Below are 22,570 nucleotides of genomic sequence, written 5' to 3'. Positions count from 1 at the left end.
GTTCTTACAAAAAATATATCTTATAAAATATAACAGCTAAAATGTCTCTTAAAGCTCTGCCCCTTTAATTAGTGCATACTAAATAATTTAACTTTAGCCTACTACTACAACCATATTATTTACCAGCAACATAAAGTGAAACAGAGGCAGAGGTGTCCTGCCACAGTCAGTAACAAATAAACAGAAAACAGTAGTGGTGGTAGATAGACACAGAGCTTCATCAAACATCTGATCCACTGAACAAAGAGCTCCAAAAATCTTGATCCTACACTTCTCTTTTGTAAAGTAAATCTGAACAGCCGATATGGGCATCTACATCAACTATATGATTTGCCTGAGAAGCTGGACAGGACAAAAAAAAAAAAGAATACCTTTTTTTTTTTGTGGCGGCCTTAATTCTTTCGTGGCGGGCTGCCACGAATAAATGAATGTGTGGGAAACACTGAAATTGCAACATTCCTTGGAGGTAGTTTGGCCAACTCCACTCTCAGTGCTGCTGGAGTGATCGCCAAGTGGCGAAGTGACGCCATGCGCAACCCAGTTTATGTGGGCTGGTTCCAAAAAAAGGACCTGGCAGGGACGTGACACAGGCTGAAGCGAGGCGGCGACGGTCACTTTCACAAGGCAGCAAATAAAGACGATCACGGCGGGGTCACATGACACAGCGAGAGGAAGAGAGAGAGAGAGACACCAGCAGTACAGAAAGAGGAAGAAGAAGAAGAAGAGACTGACCTTAAAGCTGACCCCTTCTTCTGAAATCACCTGTGTTGAAGACAAGAAGTTTAGACTCCTCCCTGACTGGATGAGGTCACACTGAGGTGTGTTCCACAATGATGCTACAAGACTAAGTAGTGTGGCTGCATTCATTTATGGCCCGGTGGCGCCATCTGCTGCTACTTTGCCACAATGCACTTCCACAGGTAGACAGGGAAATGTGTGGGAACATCTACTTCAGTTCTAATGAATGTCATGAAAGACTAATTCAAACGCTGACCGGAACCTTCTATTACAGGGGTGTCAATGGCCTTTGCTTGGAGGGCCACATCTCAATTATGTCTGCCCTCAGAGGGCCGCTTGTAACAGCCAATTAAACACAGAATGTAGTCAAATACATCGTTACAGAAGCAACTCTTTCTCACTACTATTTATTGTTTTCATTGGTGCATAACTTGCTATAAAATATTTATTGTTTTAATTGGTGCATAACTTACTATAAAATATATATTATTTTAATTGGTGCATAACTTGCTATAAAACATATATTAATTTAATTGGTGCATAACTTGCTATAAAATATTTATTGTTTTAATTGGTGCATAACTGGCTATAAAATATTTATTGTTTTAATTGGTGCATAACTTGCTATAAAATATACATTAATTTAATTGGTGCATAACTTGCTATAAAATATATATTGTTTTAATTGGTGCATAACTGGCTATAAAATATGTATTGTTTTAATTGGTGCACAACTTGCTATAAAATATATATTATTTTAATTGGTGCATAACTTGCTATAAAATATATATTAATTTAATTGGTGCATAACTTGCTATAAAATATTTATTGTTTTAATTGGTGCATAACTGGCTATAAAATATTTTTTATTTTAATTGGTGCATAACTTGCTATAAAATATATATTAATTTAATTGGTGCATAACTTGCTATAAAATATTTATTGTTTTAATTGGTGCATAACTGGCTATAAAATATTTATTATTTTAATTGGTGCATAACTTGCTATAAAATATACATTAATTTAATTGGTGCATAACTTGCTATAAAATATATATTGTTTTAATTGGTGCATAACTGGCTATAAAATATTTATTGTTTTAATTAGTGCATAACTTGTTATAAAATATTTATTGTTTTAATTGGTGCATAACCTGCTATAAAATATATATTGTTTTAATTGGTGCATAACTTGCTATAAAATATATATTGTTTTAATTGGTGCATAACTGGCTATAAAATATTTATTGTTTTAATTGGTGCATAACTTGTTATAAAATAGGTATTGTTTTAATTGGTGCATAACCTGTTATGGTATTGCTGTGTATTGTTTTGTTGGATTTATTCATTTAAAAAAAATAAAAAATTTAAAAAAATCTAAAAATTAAAAAAAATTTTTTTTTTTAAATAGATTTTTTAAAAATGAGAGTCGATTCTGAATCATACAACGTGAGAATCGCGATTCGAATTCGAATCGATTTTTTCCCACAACTCTACAAACTATTTTAATATTTATTGCTAAAACCCCCCCAAAAAATGCTTGCTGCATGATGAGATAAGATGAAAGTGTAGACCATAAAAAAATGGCATAATAAATACAAAGTGCTTAAATAAAAAGTGCTTAAATATTTCCAGCCGTTCACAGGCCACATAAATGAATCCAACGGTCCACATAAAATAAAGTACCAGGCCACGTAAAATAAAGGGCCACTAAAAAAAGACATGGTAATCGGCGCCCCATAAAATAATGTATCAGGCCACATAAATAATGTACCGAGCCACAGAAAAATGACATGGTGGGCCACATAAAATAATGTGTCAGACCACTTAAAAAAATATGGTGGGCCATGCGGAATAATGTGTTGGAGCAAATTAATCGATGTGGCTCGCCAAATGAAATAATGTACCAGGCCAACAAACACAATATGGTGGGCCACAAGAAATAATGTGCAAGGCCTTATAAAGCGAAATGGCGGGCCACATAAAAAGGTATGGTGGGCCACATGAAATAATGTGCCGGATCACATAAAATTATGTGGCCGGCCACTTAAAATAATGTACAGGTCAAAAAAAAAAGATATTGTGGGCCACGTAAAAAGGCCTAGTGGGAAACAAATAATGTGCCGGGCCACATGAATAATGTACTCGGCCAATAAAATTATATGGTGGGCCACGAGAAATAATGTGTCCGACCATATAAAATTATGTGGTGGGCCACCTGAAATAATGTGTCGGACTATATAAAATGATGTGGTGGGCCACAAGAAATGTCGGACCATATAAAATGATGTGATGGGCCACATGAAATAATGTGTTGGACCATATAAAATGATGTGATGGGCCACGTGAAATGTGTCGGACCATATAAAATGATGTGGTGGGCCACCTGAAATAATGTGTTGGACCATATAAAATGATGTGGTGGGCCACAAGAAATGTCGGACCATATAAAATGATGCGGTGGGCCACATAAAATAATGTGTTGGACCATATAAAATGATGTGGTGGGCCACATGAAATAATGTGTTGTACCATATAAAATTATGTGGTGGGCCACATGAAATAATGTGTCGGACCATATAAAATGACGTGGTGGGCCACATGAAATAACGTGTCGGACCATATAAAATGACGTGGTGGGCCACCTGAAATAATGTGTCGGACCATATAAAATGACGTGGTGGGCCACAAGAAATGTCGGACCATATAAAATGACGTGGTGGGCCACATGAAATAATGTGTTGGACCATGTAAAATGATGTGGTGGGCCACATGAAATAATGTGTTGGACCATATAAAATGACGTGGTGGGCCACGTGAAATAATGTGTTAGACCATATAAAATGACGTGGTGGGCCACATAAAATAATGTGTCGGACCATATAAAATGATGTGGTGGGCCACATAAATAATGTGTTCGGACCATATAAAATGACGTGGTGGGCCACTTGAAATAATGTGTCGGACCATATAAAATGATTGGTGGGCCACATGAAATAATGTGTTGGACCATATAAAATGATGTGATGGGCCACCTGAAATAATGTGTTGGACCATATAAAATGATATGGTGGGCCACCTGAAATAATGTGTCGGACCATATAAAATGACGTGGTGGGCCACCTGAAATAATGTGTTGGACCATATAAAATGACGTGGTGGGCCACAAGAAATAATGTGTTGGACCATATAAAATGATGTGGTGGGCCACAAGAAATGTCGGACCATATAAAATGATGCGGTGGGCCACCTGAAATAATGTGTTGGACCATATAAAATGACGTGGTGGGCCACATGAAATAATGTGTTGGACCATGTAAAATGACGTGGTGGGCCACATGAAATAATGTGTTGTACCATATAAAATTATGTGGTGGGCCACATGAAATAATGTGTCGGACCATATAAAATGACGTGGTGGGCCACATGAAATAACGTGTCGGACCATATAAAATGACGTGGTGGGCCACCTGAAATAATGTGTCGGACCATATAAAATGACGTGGTGGGCCACAAGAAATGTCGGACCATATAAAATGACGTGGTGGGCCACATGAAATAATGTGTTGGACCATGTAAAATGATGTGGTGGGCCACATGAAATAATGTGTTGGACCATATAAAATGACGTGGTGGGCCACGTGAAATAATGTGTTAGACCATATAAAATGACGTGGTGGGCCACATAAAATAATGTGTCGGACCATATAAAATGATGTGGTGGGCCACATAAATAATGTGTTCGGACCATATAAAATGACGTGGTGGGCCACTTGAAATAATGTGTCGGACCATATAAAATGATTGGTGGGCCACATGAAATAATGTGTTGGACCATATAAAATGATGTGATGGGCCACCTGAAATAATGTGTTGGACCATATAAAATGATATGGTGGGCCACCTGAAATAATGTGTCGGACCATATAAAATGACGTGGTGGGCCACCTGAAATAATGTGTTGGACCATATAAAATGACGTGGTGGGCCACAAGAAATAATGTGTTGGACCATATAAAATGATGTGGTGGGCCACAAGAAATGTCGGACCATATAAAATGATGCGGTGGGCCACCTGAAATAATGTGTTGGACCATATAAAATGACGTGGTGGGCCACATGAAATAATGTGTTGGACCATGTAAAATGACGTGGTGGGCCACATGAAATAATGTGTTGGACCATATAAAATGACGTGGTGGGCCACATGAAATAATGTGTCGGACCATATAAAATGACGTGGTGGGCCACATGAAATAATGTGTCGGACCATATAAAATGACGTGGTGGGCCACATAAATAATGTGTTGGACCATATAAAATGATGTGGTGAGCCACGTGAAATAATGTGTTGGACCATATAAAATGATGTGATGGGCCACATGAAATAATGTGTTGGACCATATAAAATGACGTGGTGGGCCACATGAAATAATGTGTTGGACCATATAAAATGATGTGGTGGGCCACATGAAATAATGTGTTGGGCCATATAACATGACGTGGTGGGCCACATAAAATAATGTGTTGGACCATATAAAATGACGTGGTGAGCCACATGAAATAATGTGTTGGACCATATAAAATGATGTGATGGGTCACATGAAATAATGTGTCGGACCATATAAAATGACGTGATGGGCCACCTGAAATAATGTGTTGGACCATATAAAATGACGTGGTGGGCCACCTGAAATAATGTGTTGGACCATATAAAATGACGTGATGGGCCACCTGAAATAATGTGTTGGACCATATAAAATGATATGGTGGGCCACATGAAATAATGTGTTGGACCATATAAAATGATGTGGTGGGCCACATGAAATAATGTGTTGGGCCATATAAAATGATGTGGTGGCCCACTTGAAATAACGTGTCGGACCATATAAAATGACGTGGTGGGCCACATGAAATAACGTGTCGGACCATATAAAATGATGTGGTGGGCCACATGAAATAATGTGTCGGACCATATAAAATGATGTGATGGGCCATAAGAAATAATGTGTCGGACCATATAAAATGACGTGATGGGCCATTTGAAATAATGTGTCGGACCATATAAAATGACGTGATGGGCCACATGAAATAATGTGTTGGACCATATAAAATGACGTGGTGGGCCACGTGAAATAATGTGTTGGACAATATAAAATGATGTAGTGGGCCACTTGAAATAATGTACGAGGCCCGGAAAAAGACGTGTTGGGCAACATAAAACTATGTACCAGGCCACATAAAATAATATACCGGACCACAAAAAAAGGACATGGTAGACCACATGAAATAATGTGACGGACCATAATAATTGATGTGGTGGACCATATAAAATGATGTGGTAGACATAAATAATGTGTGTGGCCGTGGCGAGGAGGAAAAGAGTACGCAGGTAAGAAGAGAAGTGTTAGCGTGCATGAGAGGCGACTAGTTAGCGTGTTAAAACAAAGAGTAAATTATCTAGAAGGTCAAAGACTTCTTCATGGACATGTCTGAGGTGCGTCCACACCTCACCCTCCTTACCTTCAGACCCGTCTTTTCGTCGTCGCTGCCGTTGTTGGCGGACGACGGTGTCTCGTCGCCCAGCCGGGACACCAGGACAAAGTCCTCGCTGTTGAGAGTGGACACCGAGTCCGAGGACACGCTGATCTTGCCCGCCGAGCCCTTGTCGTCCATGGCCGTCGCTCCCACGCCTCGCTCATGGATGGAAGACAGCAGCCAGGACAGCACACCAAATCACCTGGACAGGACACACCAGGACCATAAGAAGACAGCGGCCAGGATCACACACCGAATCACCTGGACAGGACACACCAGGACCATAAGAAGACAGCGGCCGGGACAGCACACCAAATCACCTGGACAGGAAACACCAGGACCATAAGAAGACAGCGGCCAGGACAGCACACCAAATCACCTGGACAGGACACACCAGGACCATAAGAAGACAGCGGCCAGGACCACACACCAAATCACCTGGACAGGACACACCAGGACCATAAGAAGACAGCGGCCAGGATCACACACCAAATCACCTGGACAGGAAACACCAGGACCATAAGAGGACAGCGGCCAGGACCACACACCCAATCACCTGGACAGGACACACCAGGACCATAAGAAGACAGCGGCCAGGACCACACACCAAATCACCTGGACAGGACACACCAGGACCATAAGAAGACAGCGGCCAGGATCACACACCAAATCACCTGGACAGGAAACACCAGGACCGTAAGAAGACAGCGGCCAGGATCACACACCAAATCACCTGGACGGGAAACACCAGGACCATAAAAGGACAGCGGCCAGGACCACACACCCAATCACCTGGACGGGACACACCAGGACCATAAGAAGACAGCGGCCAGGACCACACACCAAATCACCTGGACAGGACACACCAGGACCATAAGAAGACAGCGGCCAGGACCACACACCAAATCACCTGGACAGGACACACCAGGACCATAAGAAGACAGCGGCCAGGACCACACACCAAATCACCTGGACAGGACACACCAGGACCAAAAGAAGACAGTGGCCAGGACCACACACCAAATCACCTGGACAGGAAACACCAGGACCATAAGAGGACAGCGGCCAGGACCACACACCAAATCACCTGGACAGGACACACCAGGACCATAAGAAGACAGCGGCCAGGACCACACACCAAATCACCTGGACAGGACACACCAGGACCAAAAGAAGACAGCGGCCAGGACCACACACCAAATCACCTGGACAGGACACACCAGGACCAAAAGAAGACAGCGGCCAGGACCACACACCAAATCACCTGGACAGGACACACCAGGACCATAAGAAGACAGGGGCCAGGACCACACACCAAATCACCTGGACAGGACACACCAGGACCATAAAAAGACAGCGGCCAAGACCACACACCAAATCACCTGGACAGGAAACACCAGGACCATAAAAAGACAGCGGCCAGGACCACACACCAAATCACCTGGACAGGACACACCAGGACCATAAAAAGACAGCGGCCAGGACCACACACCAAATCACCTGGACAGGACACACCAGGACCATAAAAAGACAGCGGCCAGGACCACACACCAAATCACCTGGACAGGACACACCAGGACCATAAGAAGACAGCGGCCAGGACCACACACCAAATCACCTGGACAGGACACACCAGGACCATAAGAAGACAGCCCTTTGAGACACTTGTGATTTAGGGCTATATAAATAAACATTGATTGATTGATTGATTGAAGACAGGGGCCAGGACCACACACCAAATCACCTGGACAGGACACACCAGGACCATAAAAAGACAGCGGCCAAGACCACACACCCAATCACCTGGACAGGACACACCAGGACCATAAGAAGACAGCGGCCAGGACCACACACCAAATCACCTGGACAGGACACACCAGTATCAGACAGTATCAGTCCACTCCAGACGTTAATAATAAATCCGATAAATTAATTTATTTTCTTTCTTTGCCGGAAGCAAGGTTGGTTGCACGAACAAAGGCACTCGCTCTCTGGTAACCGAGCAACGCAGGAAGTGACCGCGCCAACAGCCAATCAGGTGACAGTATCAACTATCAAGTGAGCTTGGTTATTTGCAGAGAGTGAGAAAAGGAAGTGTAAATGTTGTGGATCAAAGAGGAAAAGTCAGCAAAGGGACCTTAGTCAGACCAATGTGGTCTGTGCATGATGCAAGGCAAGGGCGCTAACACCACACCAACGTAGCCGCGCTCACCCTTTAGAGCACAGCTGTAACTTCCTGCCACTAAACCAGCATTTCCACACTATTTTCTTACACTTTATGAAACATTTCTCCCATATTCCTTAGTTTTAAGATCTTATTAAAGGCCTACTGAAAGCCACTACTACCGACTACGCAGTCTGATAGTTTATATATCAATGATGAAATCTTAACATTATAACACATGCCAATACGGCCGGGTTAACTTATAAAGTGACATTTTAAATTTGCTGCTAAACTTCCGGTTCGAAACGCCTCTGAGGATGACGTATGCGCGTGACGTAGCCCGGCGAACACGGGTATGCCTTCCACATTGAAGCCAATACGAAAAAGCTCTGTTTTCATTTCATAATTCCACAGTATTCTGGACATCTGTGTTCGTGAATCTGTTTCAATCATGTTCATTGCATTATGGAGAAGGAAGCTGAACAAGCAAAGAAGAAAGTTGTCGGTGCGAAATGGACGTATTTTTCGAACGTAGTCAGCCACAACAGTACACAGCCGGCGCTTCTTTGTTTACATTCACGAAAGATGCAGTCAAGATGGAAGAACTCGGATAACAGAGACTCTAACCAGGAGGACTTTTGACTTCGATACACAGACGCCTGTAGAGAGCTGGGACAACACAGACTCTTACCAGGATTACTTTGATTTGGATGACAAAGACGCAGACGTGCTACTGTGGGTATGCAGCTTTGGCTTCTAAACATTTGATCGCTTGACCGTATGTGCGCAACTTTTTTTTGCGTATGTACGTAACTTTTTTAAAATATATAAGCTTTATGAACCTTGGGTTAGGTGAACGGTCTTTTGGGCTGAGTGATTGTGTGTGTTGATCAGGTGTTTGAATTGTATTGGCGTGTTCTATGGAGCTAGGAGCTAGCATAGGAGCTAGGAGCTAGCATAACACGTACCGTACCGTACGTGCGCGTCACGTACGTAACTTTTTAAAAATATATAAGCTTTATGAACCTTGGGTTAGGTGAACGGTCTTTTGGGCTGAGTGATTGTGTGTGTTGATCAGGTGTTTGAATTGTATTGGCGTGTTCTATGGAGCTAGGAGCTAGCATAGGAGCTAGGAGCTAGCATAACACGTACCGTACCGTACGTGCGCGTCACGTACGTAACTTTTTAAAAATATATAAGCTTTATGAACCTTGGGTTAGGTGAACGGTCTTTTGGGCTGAGTGATTGTGTGTTGATCAGGTGTTTGAATTGTATTGGCGTGTTCTATGGAACTAGGAGCTAGCATAGGAGCTAGCATAACACGTACCGTACCGTACGTGCGCGTCACGTACGTAACTTTTTTAAAATATATAAGCTTTATGAACCTTGGGTTAGGTGAACGGTCTTTTGGGCTGAGTGATTGTGTGTGTTGATCAGGTGTTTGAATTGTATTGGCGTGTTCTATGGAGCTAGGAGCTAGCAGAGGAGCTAGGAGCTAGCATAACAAACACGCAGGTGTTTTTATGCAGGATTAATTTGTGGCATATTAAATATAAGCCTGGTTGTGTTGTGGCTAATAGAGTATATATATGTCTTGTGTTTATTTACTGTTGTAGTCATTCCCAGCTGAATATCAGGTCACCCCCGGCTCTCACAGCATCTTCCCTATCTGAATAGCTTCAACTCCCCACTAGTCCTTCACTTGCACTTTACTCATCCACAAATCTTTCATCCTCGCTCAAATTAATGGGGAAATTGTCGCTTTCTCGGTCCGAATCTCTCTCACTTCATGCGGCCATCATTGTAAACAATAGGGAACTTTGCGTATATGTTCAACTGACTACGTCACGCTACTTCCGGTAGGGGCAAGCCTTTTTTTTATCAGATACCAAAAGTTGCAATCTTTATCGTCGTTGTTCTATACTAAATCCTTTCAGCAAAAATATGGCAATATCGCGAAATGATCAAGTATGACACATAGAATAGATCTGCTATCCCCGTTTAAATAAAAAAAAATTCATTTCAGTAGGCCTTTAAGTGTTTACTGTGATTTGACACTGTTTTTTTTCCATGCCTGTGTTGACATCTCCTTTCTGCTTTGATAGCTCCTTATTTTCCACAGCTCACAAAAAGTATCAATATGAAGCCATGTGCAACATTTATGTCCTGATAGGAGTCTTCGGCCCGGGTGTTGTCTGGGATCGGAGCAGGAAGTGGAGGAGAGGAAGTGGACTGAGACTTGAAAACCCGTCCACACGCAGCAGTCGCCATGGGAAGGGTAATAATAGCCACAAACTACAAAAAGGGAGGGAAGTAAAGAGAAGGACAAATGGAGGAAGAACACACCTTTAATTGTCATGTTGTGTGCACAGCTGAGCACTAGAGATCAGCAACCCGCACACGCCATAAAAGAAATATAAAGAACACATGACTTGTGCAAAGTGCACACCACTAGTTGTCTAAAAATGGCTTATGTGGTAACAATTAGCATGTTAACATTTACCATGCTAGCAGGATAGTGCCAAGTAGCAATAATCTGGACTTTAGAGTTGTATTCCAAAAAATTACTAAAATGGTATCAGTTACAGCATGTTAACATTTAGGTTGCTAGCAAAATAGCACCAAGTAACATCTGACCACAGAACTTTCCTCCAGAAAGTCTTATCTTTGTCCATGTGATGTCAGATGAAACGAAAATGGATCTGTTTGGCCACAATACCCAGCCATATGTTTGGAGGAGAAAAGGTGAGGCCTTTAATCCCAGGAACACCATGCCCGCCGTCAAGCATGATGGTGGTAGTAATATGCTCTGGGCCTGTTTTGCTGCCAATGGAACTGCTGCTTTAAATGGGACAATGAAAAAGGAGGATTAGCTCCAAATTGTTCAGGACCAGCTAAAATCATCAGCCCGGAGGTTGGGTCTTGGGCGCAGTTGGGTGTTCCAACAGGACAATGACCTCAAAAGTGGTAAAGGAATGGCTAAATCAGGCTAGAATAAGGTTTTAGAATGGCCTTCCCAAAGTCCTGACTTAAACGTGTGGACAATGCTGAAGAAACAAGTCCAAGTCAGAAAAGCAACACATTTAGCTGAACTGCAGCAACTTTGTGGTCAAGTGGTCAAGCAGAAGCTTGTGGATGGCTACCAAAAGCGCCTTATTGCAGGTAAACTTGCCAAGGAAGCAAATATTAACATTGCTGTATGAGGACAAATTGCACCACATCTAGTGTGTGTGTGACAATCATTGGTACTTTAATCTTAATCTTAAAGTATACTTTTGACCCTCACATTTTTAGTAGAGCCATGATAAATTCATAAAAGAAGCAAACTTCATGAATGTTTTTTGTGAGCAACAAGTATGTGCTCCAATCACTACATCACAAAAAAATAAGACTTGTAGAAATGATTGGAAACTCAAGACAGCCATGACATGATGTTCTTTACAAGTGTATGTAAACTTTTGACCTGTGTGTATATATATATATATATATATATATATATATATATATATATATATATATATATATATATATATATATATATATATATATATATATATATATATATATATATATATATATATATATATATATATATATATATATATATATTTTTTTTTTTTTTTTACAAAAAAAGAAGTCATAATATCACGCAAAATTAAGTTTGTGATTAAAGTTAGAATTTTATTAGAATGGAACCATAATATGATTTTTTTAAATTACAAAAATTATGTAAATAATTTTTGGGATGTAGTAGTTTAATATGAAAAAATATGTACTTTTTGCAAGATTACTTCCTACTTTTCAGAGTAAAATTTATGACAAGAGAAAAACATATATAAGTCATAATAATACTAGGGCTGAAACAACTAATCGATTAAATCGATTATAAAAATAGTTGGCAATTAATTTAGTCATCGATTCGTTGGATCTATGCTATGCGCATGCGCAGAGGCTACGCTACATATTTATTTATTTTTTTAACCTTTATTTATAAACGGCAACATTTACAAACAGCTGAGAAACAATAATCAAAATAATAGGGGTGTAACGGTACGTGTATTTGTATCGAACCGTTTCGGTACGGGGCTTTCGGTTCGGTGCGGAGGTGTACCGAATGAGTTTCCACACGGACATATTAAGTAGCGTAACGCACGTTGTGTAAACAATACTCAAAATGCTGGACATTTGAGGCATTTAAGAAACTCCGTCCTGACAGCTCCGCAAAAGAGGACGTATGGTCAGTCCATCCTAGCCCATTAGCTGCTAGCATGCTAGCAAAAGATCCGCAAAAGAGGACGTATGGTCAGTCTATCCTAGCCCATTAGCTGCTAGCATGCTAGCAAAAGATCCGCAAAAGAGGACGTATGGTCAGTCTATCCTAGCCCATTAGCTGCTAGCATGCTAGCAAAAGAGGACATGTCCAGTGAAACCGATCGCTGCTAGCATGCTAGCAGGGACCGGGCTAGGATAGACTGACCATACGTCCTCTTTTCACCGGACATGTCCTCTTTTGCGGGGCTGTCAGGTCGGAGTTTCTTAAATGCCTCAAATGTCCGGCATTTTGCGTTAGGGTTGCGTGTATTTTCAATGTACGTTCAGGGTTAAGAAGGGGTTAAAAACAAAACAAAATGTGCGCGCAGCAGCATTGGTGAGGGAGGGGCAGAGACAGAGAGAGTTATGATAAACGCACATGCGTCGTCAGGCTCTGCTTTTTATCCATAGATTTATCAGATTACATTTTTTATTATCTATAGCAGGGGTGTCAAAAGTGTCCACTTTTGTAACATTTTCCTTGTTTTATTTGGCAAGTTGAAAGAACATGGCGCCAGTATGCTGGTTTTTTTTCAATAAAATACTGGAAAGGATAGAAATGTAGTTTGTCTCTTTTATCCGATTATTAATCGAAGTAATAATCGACAGATTAATCGATTACCAAATTACTTGTTAGTTGCAGCCCTAAATAATACGCAAATTAAGTCGCAGCTTTTAAAGCAAATGTTGAAACTTTAAAAGGGTAAAGTCAAAATAAATTAAAGGAATATAAGTTTTATTCTATTAAAAGTTGTCTTTTTTAATTTAAGTGTTACGGAAGTGTGTATATTTTACAAGATTTTTTTTTACAGAAATACAATTATTTATTTTTTTAAGTAATAAAGAGAGAATATAGATGTGCTAAACATTTAACATTTTAATAGAATGCAGGTAAAATATGATTTTCTAAAACTACATGAATTTAGAAAATAATTGTGCTGATAGAATAGTTCAATATGAAAAAATGTGTACTTTTTACTACAACAAGTCCTAATTTTTTGACAAGATTAAGAATTTTTTTCACAAGAAATAAATCAGAATATTAAGCAAATTAATTTCTAAAACAATAGCTGAAACTTTAAAAGAGTAAAGTCAAAATACATGACATTTTTTAATTGTATTAAAAGTTGTCGTTTTTTGAGAATAAATTGTTATGTATATTTTACTAGATTTTTTTTTAAACAATAATAGAATCATAACATAAAAAAAAAGTAATAGAGAGAGAGAATACCGTTGTATGGTTGGCTAAAATAACAATTTTATGATAAAAATTGTGATTAAAGTTTGAATTTTATTAGAATGGAGTCATATTATGATTTATTAAAATGACAAAAATGAAGTAACTAATTGTGTTAATACCATGGTTTAATATGGCAAAAAATGTGTACTTTTCACAAGAATTATTCCTAAATATCTAAGGGGAAAGTTTAATGAGAGAGAAACATTTAATGATAACATATTTTTTATCCTGGAGTAGAGTAATGTCACGAAAAAAACATTGACATTTATTAATGAGTTACTTGTGCAGTAACGCTAAAAAAAAAAAAAGGTGTAGTTACTATTACGTTACATACTTGCCAACCCTCCCAATTTTCCCGGGAGAGTCCCGAATCTCAGTGCCCCTCCCGAAAAACTCCCGGGGCAACCATTCTCACGAATTTCTCCCGATTTCCACCCGGACAACAATATTGGAGGCATGCCTTTAGCGTTCTCTCTCACCTGAAACCTTCACCCTTTCACGTCCGCATGCTGTCCTCAGGTTGCTGAGTCTCGGCTGAGACATAGGGCCCTGGTGGGCACGGTGGCAACAGGCCGTGCTGGGCTGGGAGCCTTCCCCCAACCTCACTATGAGAAGGCACGTGGTAAAGACAAACGCCAGCTAGTCCTGAAGGAGGTGCGTGCAGAGGTTGAGGAGGAACGAACCAGCAGGATGGTGGGTATGCAGCAGCAGGGAGCATGGACAAGGTGGGAGGGTGCACTGGAGAGGAGGGTGACCTGGTCTGAGATCAGGCTGGCTGAACCCCAGCGCATTAAGTTCATGGTTCAAGCTGTCTACGAAGTCCTACCCAGCCCAGCCAATCTCCATCTCTGGGGCATGATTGACTCTCCAGCCTGTGTGCTGTGCTCCAGGAAAGGCTCGCTGGAGCACATCCTAAGCAGCTGCTCTAAAGCTCTGGGGGAGGGCCGCTACCGCTGGCGGCACGACCAAGTGCTGAAGACCGTTGCTGAAGCCATAGCTAAAGCCGTGGCCAAAAACAACAGCAGCAAACAACAACTTGGCAATAGGAGAATTGCCTTTGTCAGGGCTGGAGAGCAGCCACAGTCACAGCCCAAACCAGCAGCCGGGCTCCTCACCTCAGCATTGGACTGGGATCTTCGAGTGGACTTGGGCAAGCAGCTCAAGTTTCCAGACTATGTTACAACAACTTCGTTGAGGCCAGACATCTTGCTTACATCAGTATCTTCACGGCAGGTGCTACTGATAGAGCTGACAGTTCCTTGGGAGGATCGCATTGAGGAGGCAAACGAGCGGAAGCGGTCAAAGTACCAGGAGCTAATCGAGCAATGCCGCAGAGGAGGCTGGAGGGCACGCTGTGAGCCCATCGAAGTGGGGTGTAGAGGCTTTGCTGGCCGCTCACTGTGCAAGGTGTTCACACTACTTGGCATCACAGGTGATAGGAAAAGGAAGGCCATCAAGACCACCATGGAGGCAGCAGAGAGAGCCTCTAGATGGCTTTGGATCAGAAGGAGCGAACGGTGGGCCAATGCTACTGGGACACAAGCTGGGGTCTGATCAACCCTGGCTGGGTCACCTGAGGGAGGGGGTATGATGTTGAAAGACCCGAAACCCCCGGTGATCTCAGGCACATCACTGAGGATGTGTCCCAGTGCATCTGAGGATGTATCTTACAATCATATATATATATATTAGGGCTGCAACTAACGATTAATTTGATAATCGATTAATCTGTCGATTATTACTTCGATTAATAATCGGATAAAAGAGACGAACTACATTTCTATCCTTTCCAGTATTTTATTGAAAAAAACAGCATACTGGCACCATGTTGTGGACATTGGGGGTGCAGCATACACCAACAATAACACAGAAATGTAACTCATCAGAACTGAATCAGATATTGTACACGTTTCTGTTGTGAATAATAAAGGATTCATTTTAGGCTGCCTCTGAATAATAGCATGAAATATTCCAGCACCTTCATAACGTTTAGTTATACTAAAGCGTCACTCAAATCTAAATAGATTTATATAGCTTTATCGGCCCGGCTACATTGATCCATTATGAAACCAACCTGAGATATTTCTGTCCGTCACGTTTATTTCGAAATTGGTAACCGTGCGTTTTCTCTCTCAAAACGGAGCCCCGCGTTGCAACAAAGGCATAAAGTTAACGTTACTCACAAAAAAGCTGAACTCATGAATGCCTGTTGCCACTATGGACTTAAAAAGTTACGTACCGTGAGTTCCCTTCATCCATGGCTCCAACATGTTTCATTTTGCAGGTGCTCCTGAAGAAATGTTGTACTTCCGTGCCATTTTGCAGGAAACGGTCTTCTTTGAAGTCTTTAAAGTAAAGTGTTCCCACACTTTTGACGACTTAGGTCGTACACTTTTCTCCATTGAAGCAATAACCTCAAGATGTTTTTCTGCTGGACTATCCGTACGGTTTACCTGCGCCATTTTTCGAATGTTTCCAGACGGCGTCGTCACGTGAGCTGTACATGACACATCATTGGCTAGCTTACCTCCACCTCATGAGACGTAGCCTCATCGCCGCCCTGGCGCTGTTTTGTACTGTTTTTGTACTGTTTTTGTACTTACTTTGATTATTGTTTCTCAGCTGTTTGTAAATGTTGCCGTGTATAAATAAAGGTTTATAAAAAAATTAAAAAAAATGTAAAAAAATGTAAATAAAATAATGAAAAAGCCTCCGCGCATGCGCATAGCATAGTTCCAACGAATCGATGACTAAATTAATCGCCAACTATTTTTATAATCGATTTTAATCGATTAGTTGTTGCAGCCCTAATATATATATATATATATATATATTAGGGCTGCAACAACTAATCGATTAAATCAATTAAAATCAATTAGTTGGTGATGAATTTAGTCATCGATTCGTTGGATCTATGCTATGCGCATGCGCAGAGGCAAATATAATTTTTATTTGTATTATTATTATTTTATTTATTTTTTATAAACATTTATTTATAAACTGCAACATGTACAAACAGCTGAGAAACAATAATTAAAATAAGTATGGTGTCAGTATGCTGTTTTTTTCCAATAAAATACTGTAAATGATAGAAATGTAGTTTGTCTCTTTTATCCGATTATTAATCGATTAATAATCGACAGATTAATCGATTATCACATTAATCGTTAGTTGCAGCCCTAATATATATATATATATATATATATATATATATATATATATATATATATATATATATATATATATATATATATATACACATATATATATATATATCCCCCCAGCGGGCCTTTTGAATATCTCCCTAATTCTGAGGTCTCAAGGTTGGCAAGTATGATTCCGTAAACAAATAGGAGAGCCATGTGGGCCTGAAGTTGTGACGTCACGTCGTGTTACGTGTTAAGTTGTGACGTCACGTCGTGTTATGTGTTAAGTTGTGACGTCACGTCGTGTTATGTGTTAGCATAAACATTCCCGAGCTTCCTGTAAAAATCTAACCTTTTACCTCAATTTGCACACTTATATCGCCTTAATTTACAACACAACATGACTCATTTTGAATTCGAAGATGTTTTTGATGCATTTCAAGATTTGCAACGTATAGTTAGCTTTTTGGCGTTAGCATAGCAGCTAACAGTCCACTTTATTACGTTAAAAGATTTGCAACATATAGCTAGCCTCCTGGCGTTAGCACAACAGCTAACAGTCCACTTCTAAAGAGCAGCAGCAAGGTCAACTATGTCCGAGCAGGTTGTAAAAAGGGTGAGAAATGAAGAAACATGAATGATATTGTGAGGGAGGAGGAGAAATGCCCGGATGCAGGCCAGCAGCAGTGAAGCTAGCAAAGCACCGTGACAGTCACAATGTTCTCTTTCTCCCACCAATGTAAGTGGCAGGCTTCTTACCTGCGACTTATTTGTGCTGAAATGTCGGCCTTCGCAACATTGTAGTGAGCCAGTTTGGGAGCAGCATCCACCCTTGCAACGCTGCAAACACAAGCCCCCACCCGGCCGCACGGCGCATGCGCGTCACGCCCCCCCGGAGCGCCTCTGCGTTGAGACGCTCTCACGGGCGCATGCGCAGGAGTAGCATTGACAATGACCAGATAAATAGATACAAATACAGTGTTTATGCGATTATTATCTCTACAGTACAATAACATATATTTCCAAAACAATAAATAATATGTTAGTCAGAAATATACTAAATCAATAGGTTTTTAATTCATCAATTATATAGTGATTATTATTACATCGGACCAGAATGACAATTCATATAATGATGTACTTATGAATTATAAATAGTATACTGTTGGTTATGATCTGTTCAAAACGTTTACCTGTTTCTCACCTTTTTTGTAAGGGGCACCGGAAGTTGGCAGAGCTGTCAGCGATCCTGTTCTGTCTCCCTGTAATGTTTGATTCTGTTCTGTCTCCCTGTAATGTTTGATCCTGTTCTGTCTCCCTGTTATGTTTGATCCTGTTCTGTCCCCCTGTAATTTTTAATCATGTTCTGTTTCCCTGTAATGTTTAATCTCCGCTCGGGATGGTCTCCTGCTGGCCCCACTATGGACTGGACTCTCACTATTATGTTAGATCCACTATGGACTGGACTCTCACACTATTATGTTAGATCCACTATGGACTGGACTCTCACACTATTATGTTAGATCCACTATGGACTGGACTCTCTCACTATTATGTTAGATCCACTATGGACTGGACTCTCACTATTAAGTTAGATCCACTATGGACTGGACTCTCTCACTATTATGTTAGATCCACTATGGACTGGACTCTCACTATTAAGTTAGATCCACTATGGACTGGACTCTCTCACTATTATGTTAGATCCACTATGGACTGGACTCTTTCACTATTATGTTAGATCCACTATGGACTGGACTCTCACACTATTATGTTAGATCCACTATGGACTGGACTCTCACATTATTATGTTAGATCCACTATGGACTGGACTCTCACACTATTATGTTAGATCCACTATGGGCTGGACTCTTACATTATTATGTTAGATCCACTATGGACTGGACTCTCACTATTATGTTAGATCCACTATGGACTGGACTCTCACACTATTATGTTAGATCCACTATGGACTGGACTCTCACTATTATGTTAGATCCACTATGGACTGGACTCTCACACTATTATGTTAGATCCACTATGGACTGGACTCTCACACTATTATGTTAGATCCACTATGGACTGGACTCTCACTATTATGTTAGATCCACTATGGACTGGACTCTCACACTATTATGTTAGATCCACTATGGACTGGACTCTCACACTATTATGTTAGATCCACTATGGACTGGACTCTCACATTATTATGTTAGATCCACTATGGACTGGACTCTCACACTATTATGTTAGATCCACTATGGACTGGACTCTCACTATTATGTTAGATCCACTATGGACTGGACTCTCACTATTTTGTTAGATCCACTATGGACTGGACTCTCACACTATTATATTAGATCCACTATGGACTGGACTCTCACACTATTATGTTAGATCCACTATGGTCTGGACTCTCACTATTATGTTAGATCCACTATGGACTGGACTCTCACACTATTATGTTAGATCCACTATGGACTGAACTCTCACACTATTATGTTAGATCCACTATGGACTGGACTCTCTCACTATTATGTTAGATCCACTATGGACTGGACTCTCACACTATTATGTTAGATCCACTATGGACTGGACTCTCACTATTATGTTAGATCCACTATGGACTGGACTCTCACACTATTATGTTAGATCCACTATGGACTGGACTCTCACATTATTATGTTAGATCCACTATGGACTGGACTCTCACACTATTATGTTAGATCCACTATGGACTGGACTCTCACTATTATGTTAGATCCACTATGGACTGGACTCTCACTATTTTGTTAGATCCACTATGGACTGGACTCTCACACTATTATGTTAGATCCACTATGGACTGGACTCTCACACTATTATGTTAGATCCACTATGGTCTGGACTCTCACTATTATGTTAGATCCACTATGGACTGGACTCTCACACTATTATGTTAGATCCACTATGGACTGAACTCTCACACTATTATGTTAGATCCACTATGGACTGGACTCTCTCACTATTATGTTAGATCCACTATGGACTGGACTCTCACACTATTATGTTAGATCCACTATGGACTGGACTCTCACTATTAAGTTAGATCCACTATGGACTGGACTCTCACAATATTATGTTAGATCCACTATGGACTGGACTCTCACAATATTATGTTAGATCCACTATGGACTGGACTCTCACTATTATGTTAGATCCACTATGGACTGGACTCTCACACTATTATGTTAGATCCACTATGGACTGGACTCTCACATTATTATGTTAGATCCACTATGGACTGGACTCTCACACTATTATGTTAGATCCACTATGGACTGGACTCTCACTATTATGTTAGATCCACTATGGACTGGACTCTCACTATTTTGTTAGATCCACTATGGACTGGACTCTCACACTATTATGTTAGATCCACTATGGACTGGACTCTCACACTATTATGTTAGATCCACTATGGTCTGGACTCTCACTATTATGTTAGATCCACTATGGACTGGAATCTCACACTATTATGTTAGATCCACTATGGACTGAACTCTCACACTATTATGTTAGATCCACTATGGACTGGACTCTCACACTATTATGTTAGATCCACTATGGACTGGACTCTCACTATTAAGTTAGATCCACTATGGACTGGACTCTCACAATATTATGTTAGATCCACTATGGACTGGACTCTCACAATATTATGTTAGATCCACTATGGACTGGACTCTCACTATTATGTTAGATCCACTATGGACTGGTCCCTCACAATATTATGCTAGATCCACTTGACGTCCATTGCACCGGTCGCCCACATCTGCGGTCCTCTCCAAGGTTTCTCATTGTCCCTTTGGGTTGAGTTTTTCCTTGCCGTGATGTGGGATCTGAACCGAGGATGTCGTTGTGGCTTGTGCAGCCCTTTGAGACACTTGTGATTTAGGGCTATATAAATAAACATTGATTGATTGATTGATTCTGTCTCCCTGTAATGTTTGATCCTGTTCTGTCCCCCTGTAATGTTTGATCCTGTTCTGTCTCCCTGTAATGTTTGTTCCTGTTCTGTCTCCCTGTAATGTTTGATCATGTTCTGTCCCCCTGTAATGTTTGATCCTGTTCTGTCTCCCTGTAATGTTTGATCCTGTTCTGTCTCCCTGTAATGTTTGATCCTGTTCTGTCCCCCTGTAATGTTTGATCCTGTTCTGTCTCCCTGTAATGTTTGATCCTGTTCTGTCCCCCTGTAATGTTTGATCCTGTTCTGTCCCCCTGTAATGTTTGATCCTGTTCTGTCCCCCTGTAATGTTTGATCCTGTTCTGTCCCCCTGTAATATATGATCCTGTTCTGTCTCCCTGTAATGTTTGATCCTGTTCTGTCCCCCTGTAATGTTTGATCCTGTTCTGTCTCCCTGTAATGTTTGATCCTGTTCTGTCTCCCTGTAATGTTTGATCCTGTTCTGTCCCCCTGTAATGTTTGATCCTGTTCTGTCTCCCTGTAATGTTTGATCCTGTTCTGTCCCCCTGTAATGTTTGATCCTGTTCTGTCCCCCTGTAATGTTTGATCCTGTTCTGTCTCCCTGTAATGTTTGATCCTGTTCCGTCTCCCTGTAATGTTTGATCCTGTTTTGTCACCCTGTAATGTTTGATCCTGTTCTGTCTCCCTGTAATGTTTGATCCTGTTCTGTCTCCCTGTAATGTTTGATCCTGTTCCGTCCCCCTGTAATGTTTGATCCTGTTCTGTCCCCCTGTAATGTTTGATCCTGTTCTGTCTCCCTGTAATGTTTGATCATGTTCTGTCCCCCTGTAATGTTTGATCCTGTTCTGTCTCCCTGTAATGTTTGATCCTGTTCTGTCTCCCTGTAATGTTTGATCATGTTCTGTCCCCCTGTAATGTTTGATCCTGTTCTGTCTCCCTGTAATGTTTGATCCTGTTCTGTCTCCCTGTAATGTTTGATCCTGTTCTGTCCCCCTGTAATGTTTGATCCTGTTCTGTCCCCCTGTAATGTTTGATCCTGTTCTGTCTCCCTGTAATGTTTGATCCTGTTCTGTCCCCCTGTAATGTTTGATCCTGTTCTGTCTCCCTGTAATGTTTGATCCTGTTCTGTCCCCCTGTAATGTTTGATCCTGTTCCGTCCCCCTGTAATGTTTGATCCTGTTCTGTCTCCCTGTAATGTTTGATCATGTTCTGTCCCCCTGTAATGCTTGATCCTGTTCTGTCTCCCTGTAATGTTTGATCATGTTCTGTCCCCCTGTAATGTTTGATCCTGTTCTGTCTCCCTGTAATGTTTGATCCTGTTCTGTCCCCCTGTAATGTTTGATCCTGTTCTGTCTCCCTGTAATGTTTGATCCTGTTCTGTCCCCCTGTAATGTTTGATCCTGTTCTGTCCCCCTGTAATGTTTGATCCTGTTCTGTCCCCCTGTAATGTTTGTCTGCTCTTGAATG

The 22,570-nt window shown here is 40.9% G+C and overlaps 1 protein-coding gene across 2 annotated transcripts in view; it reads right to left on the bottom strand.

Moving 5' to 3' along the window:
* LOC133656222 (rab GTPase-activating protein 1) overlaps positions 1–18,004 on the bottom strand; it is a 124,935-nt gene extending 106,931 nt beyond the window's left edge. Inside the window, exons 1-3 of one of the 2 annotated variants that reach the window (XM_062057142.1) lie at positions 17,896–18,004; positions 6,261–6,477; positions 733–762 (exon numbers count right to left, since the gene is read on the bottom strand). In XM_062057142.1, coding sequence (XP_061913126.1) covers positions 733–762; positions 6,261–6,413 — 183 coding nt within the window. In that variant the 5' untranslated portion in view covers positions 6,414–6,477; positions 17,896–18,004. The remainder of the gene's footprint in view (positions 1–732; positions 763–6,260; positions 6,478–17,895) is intronic. The other variant, XM_062057143.1, reaches the window with a different exon arrangement.
* Positions 18,005–22,570: the final 4,566 nt, after the last annotated feature.

This window comes from Entelurus aequoreus, linkage group LG08 (genome assembly GCF_033978785.1).
Source record: "Entelurus aequoreus isolate RoL-2023_Sb linkage group LG08, RoL_Eaeq_v1.1, whole genome shotgun sequence".
Taxonomy (NCBI): domain Eukaryota; kingdom Metazoa; phylum Chordata; class Actinopteri; order Syngnathiformes; family Syngnathidae; genus Entelurus; species Entelurus aequoreus.
This window is presented reverse-complemented; position numbering and strand designations above follow the sequence as displayed.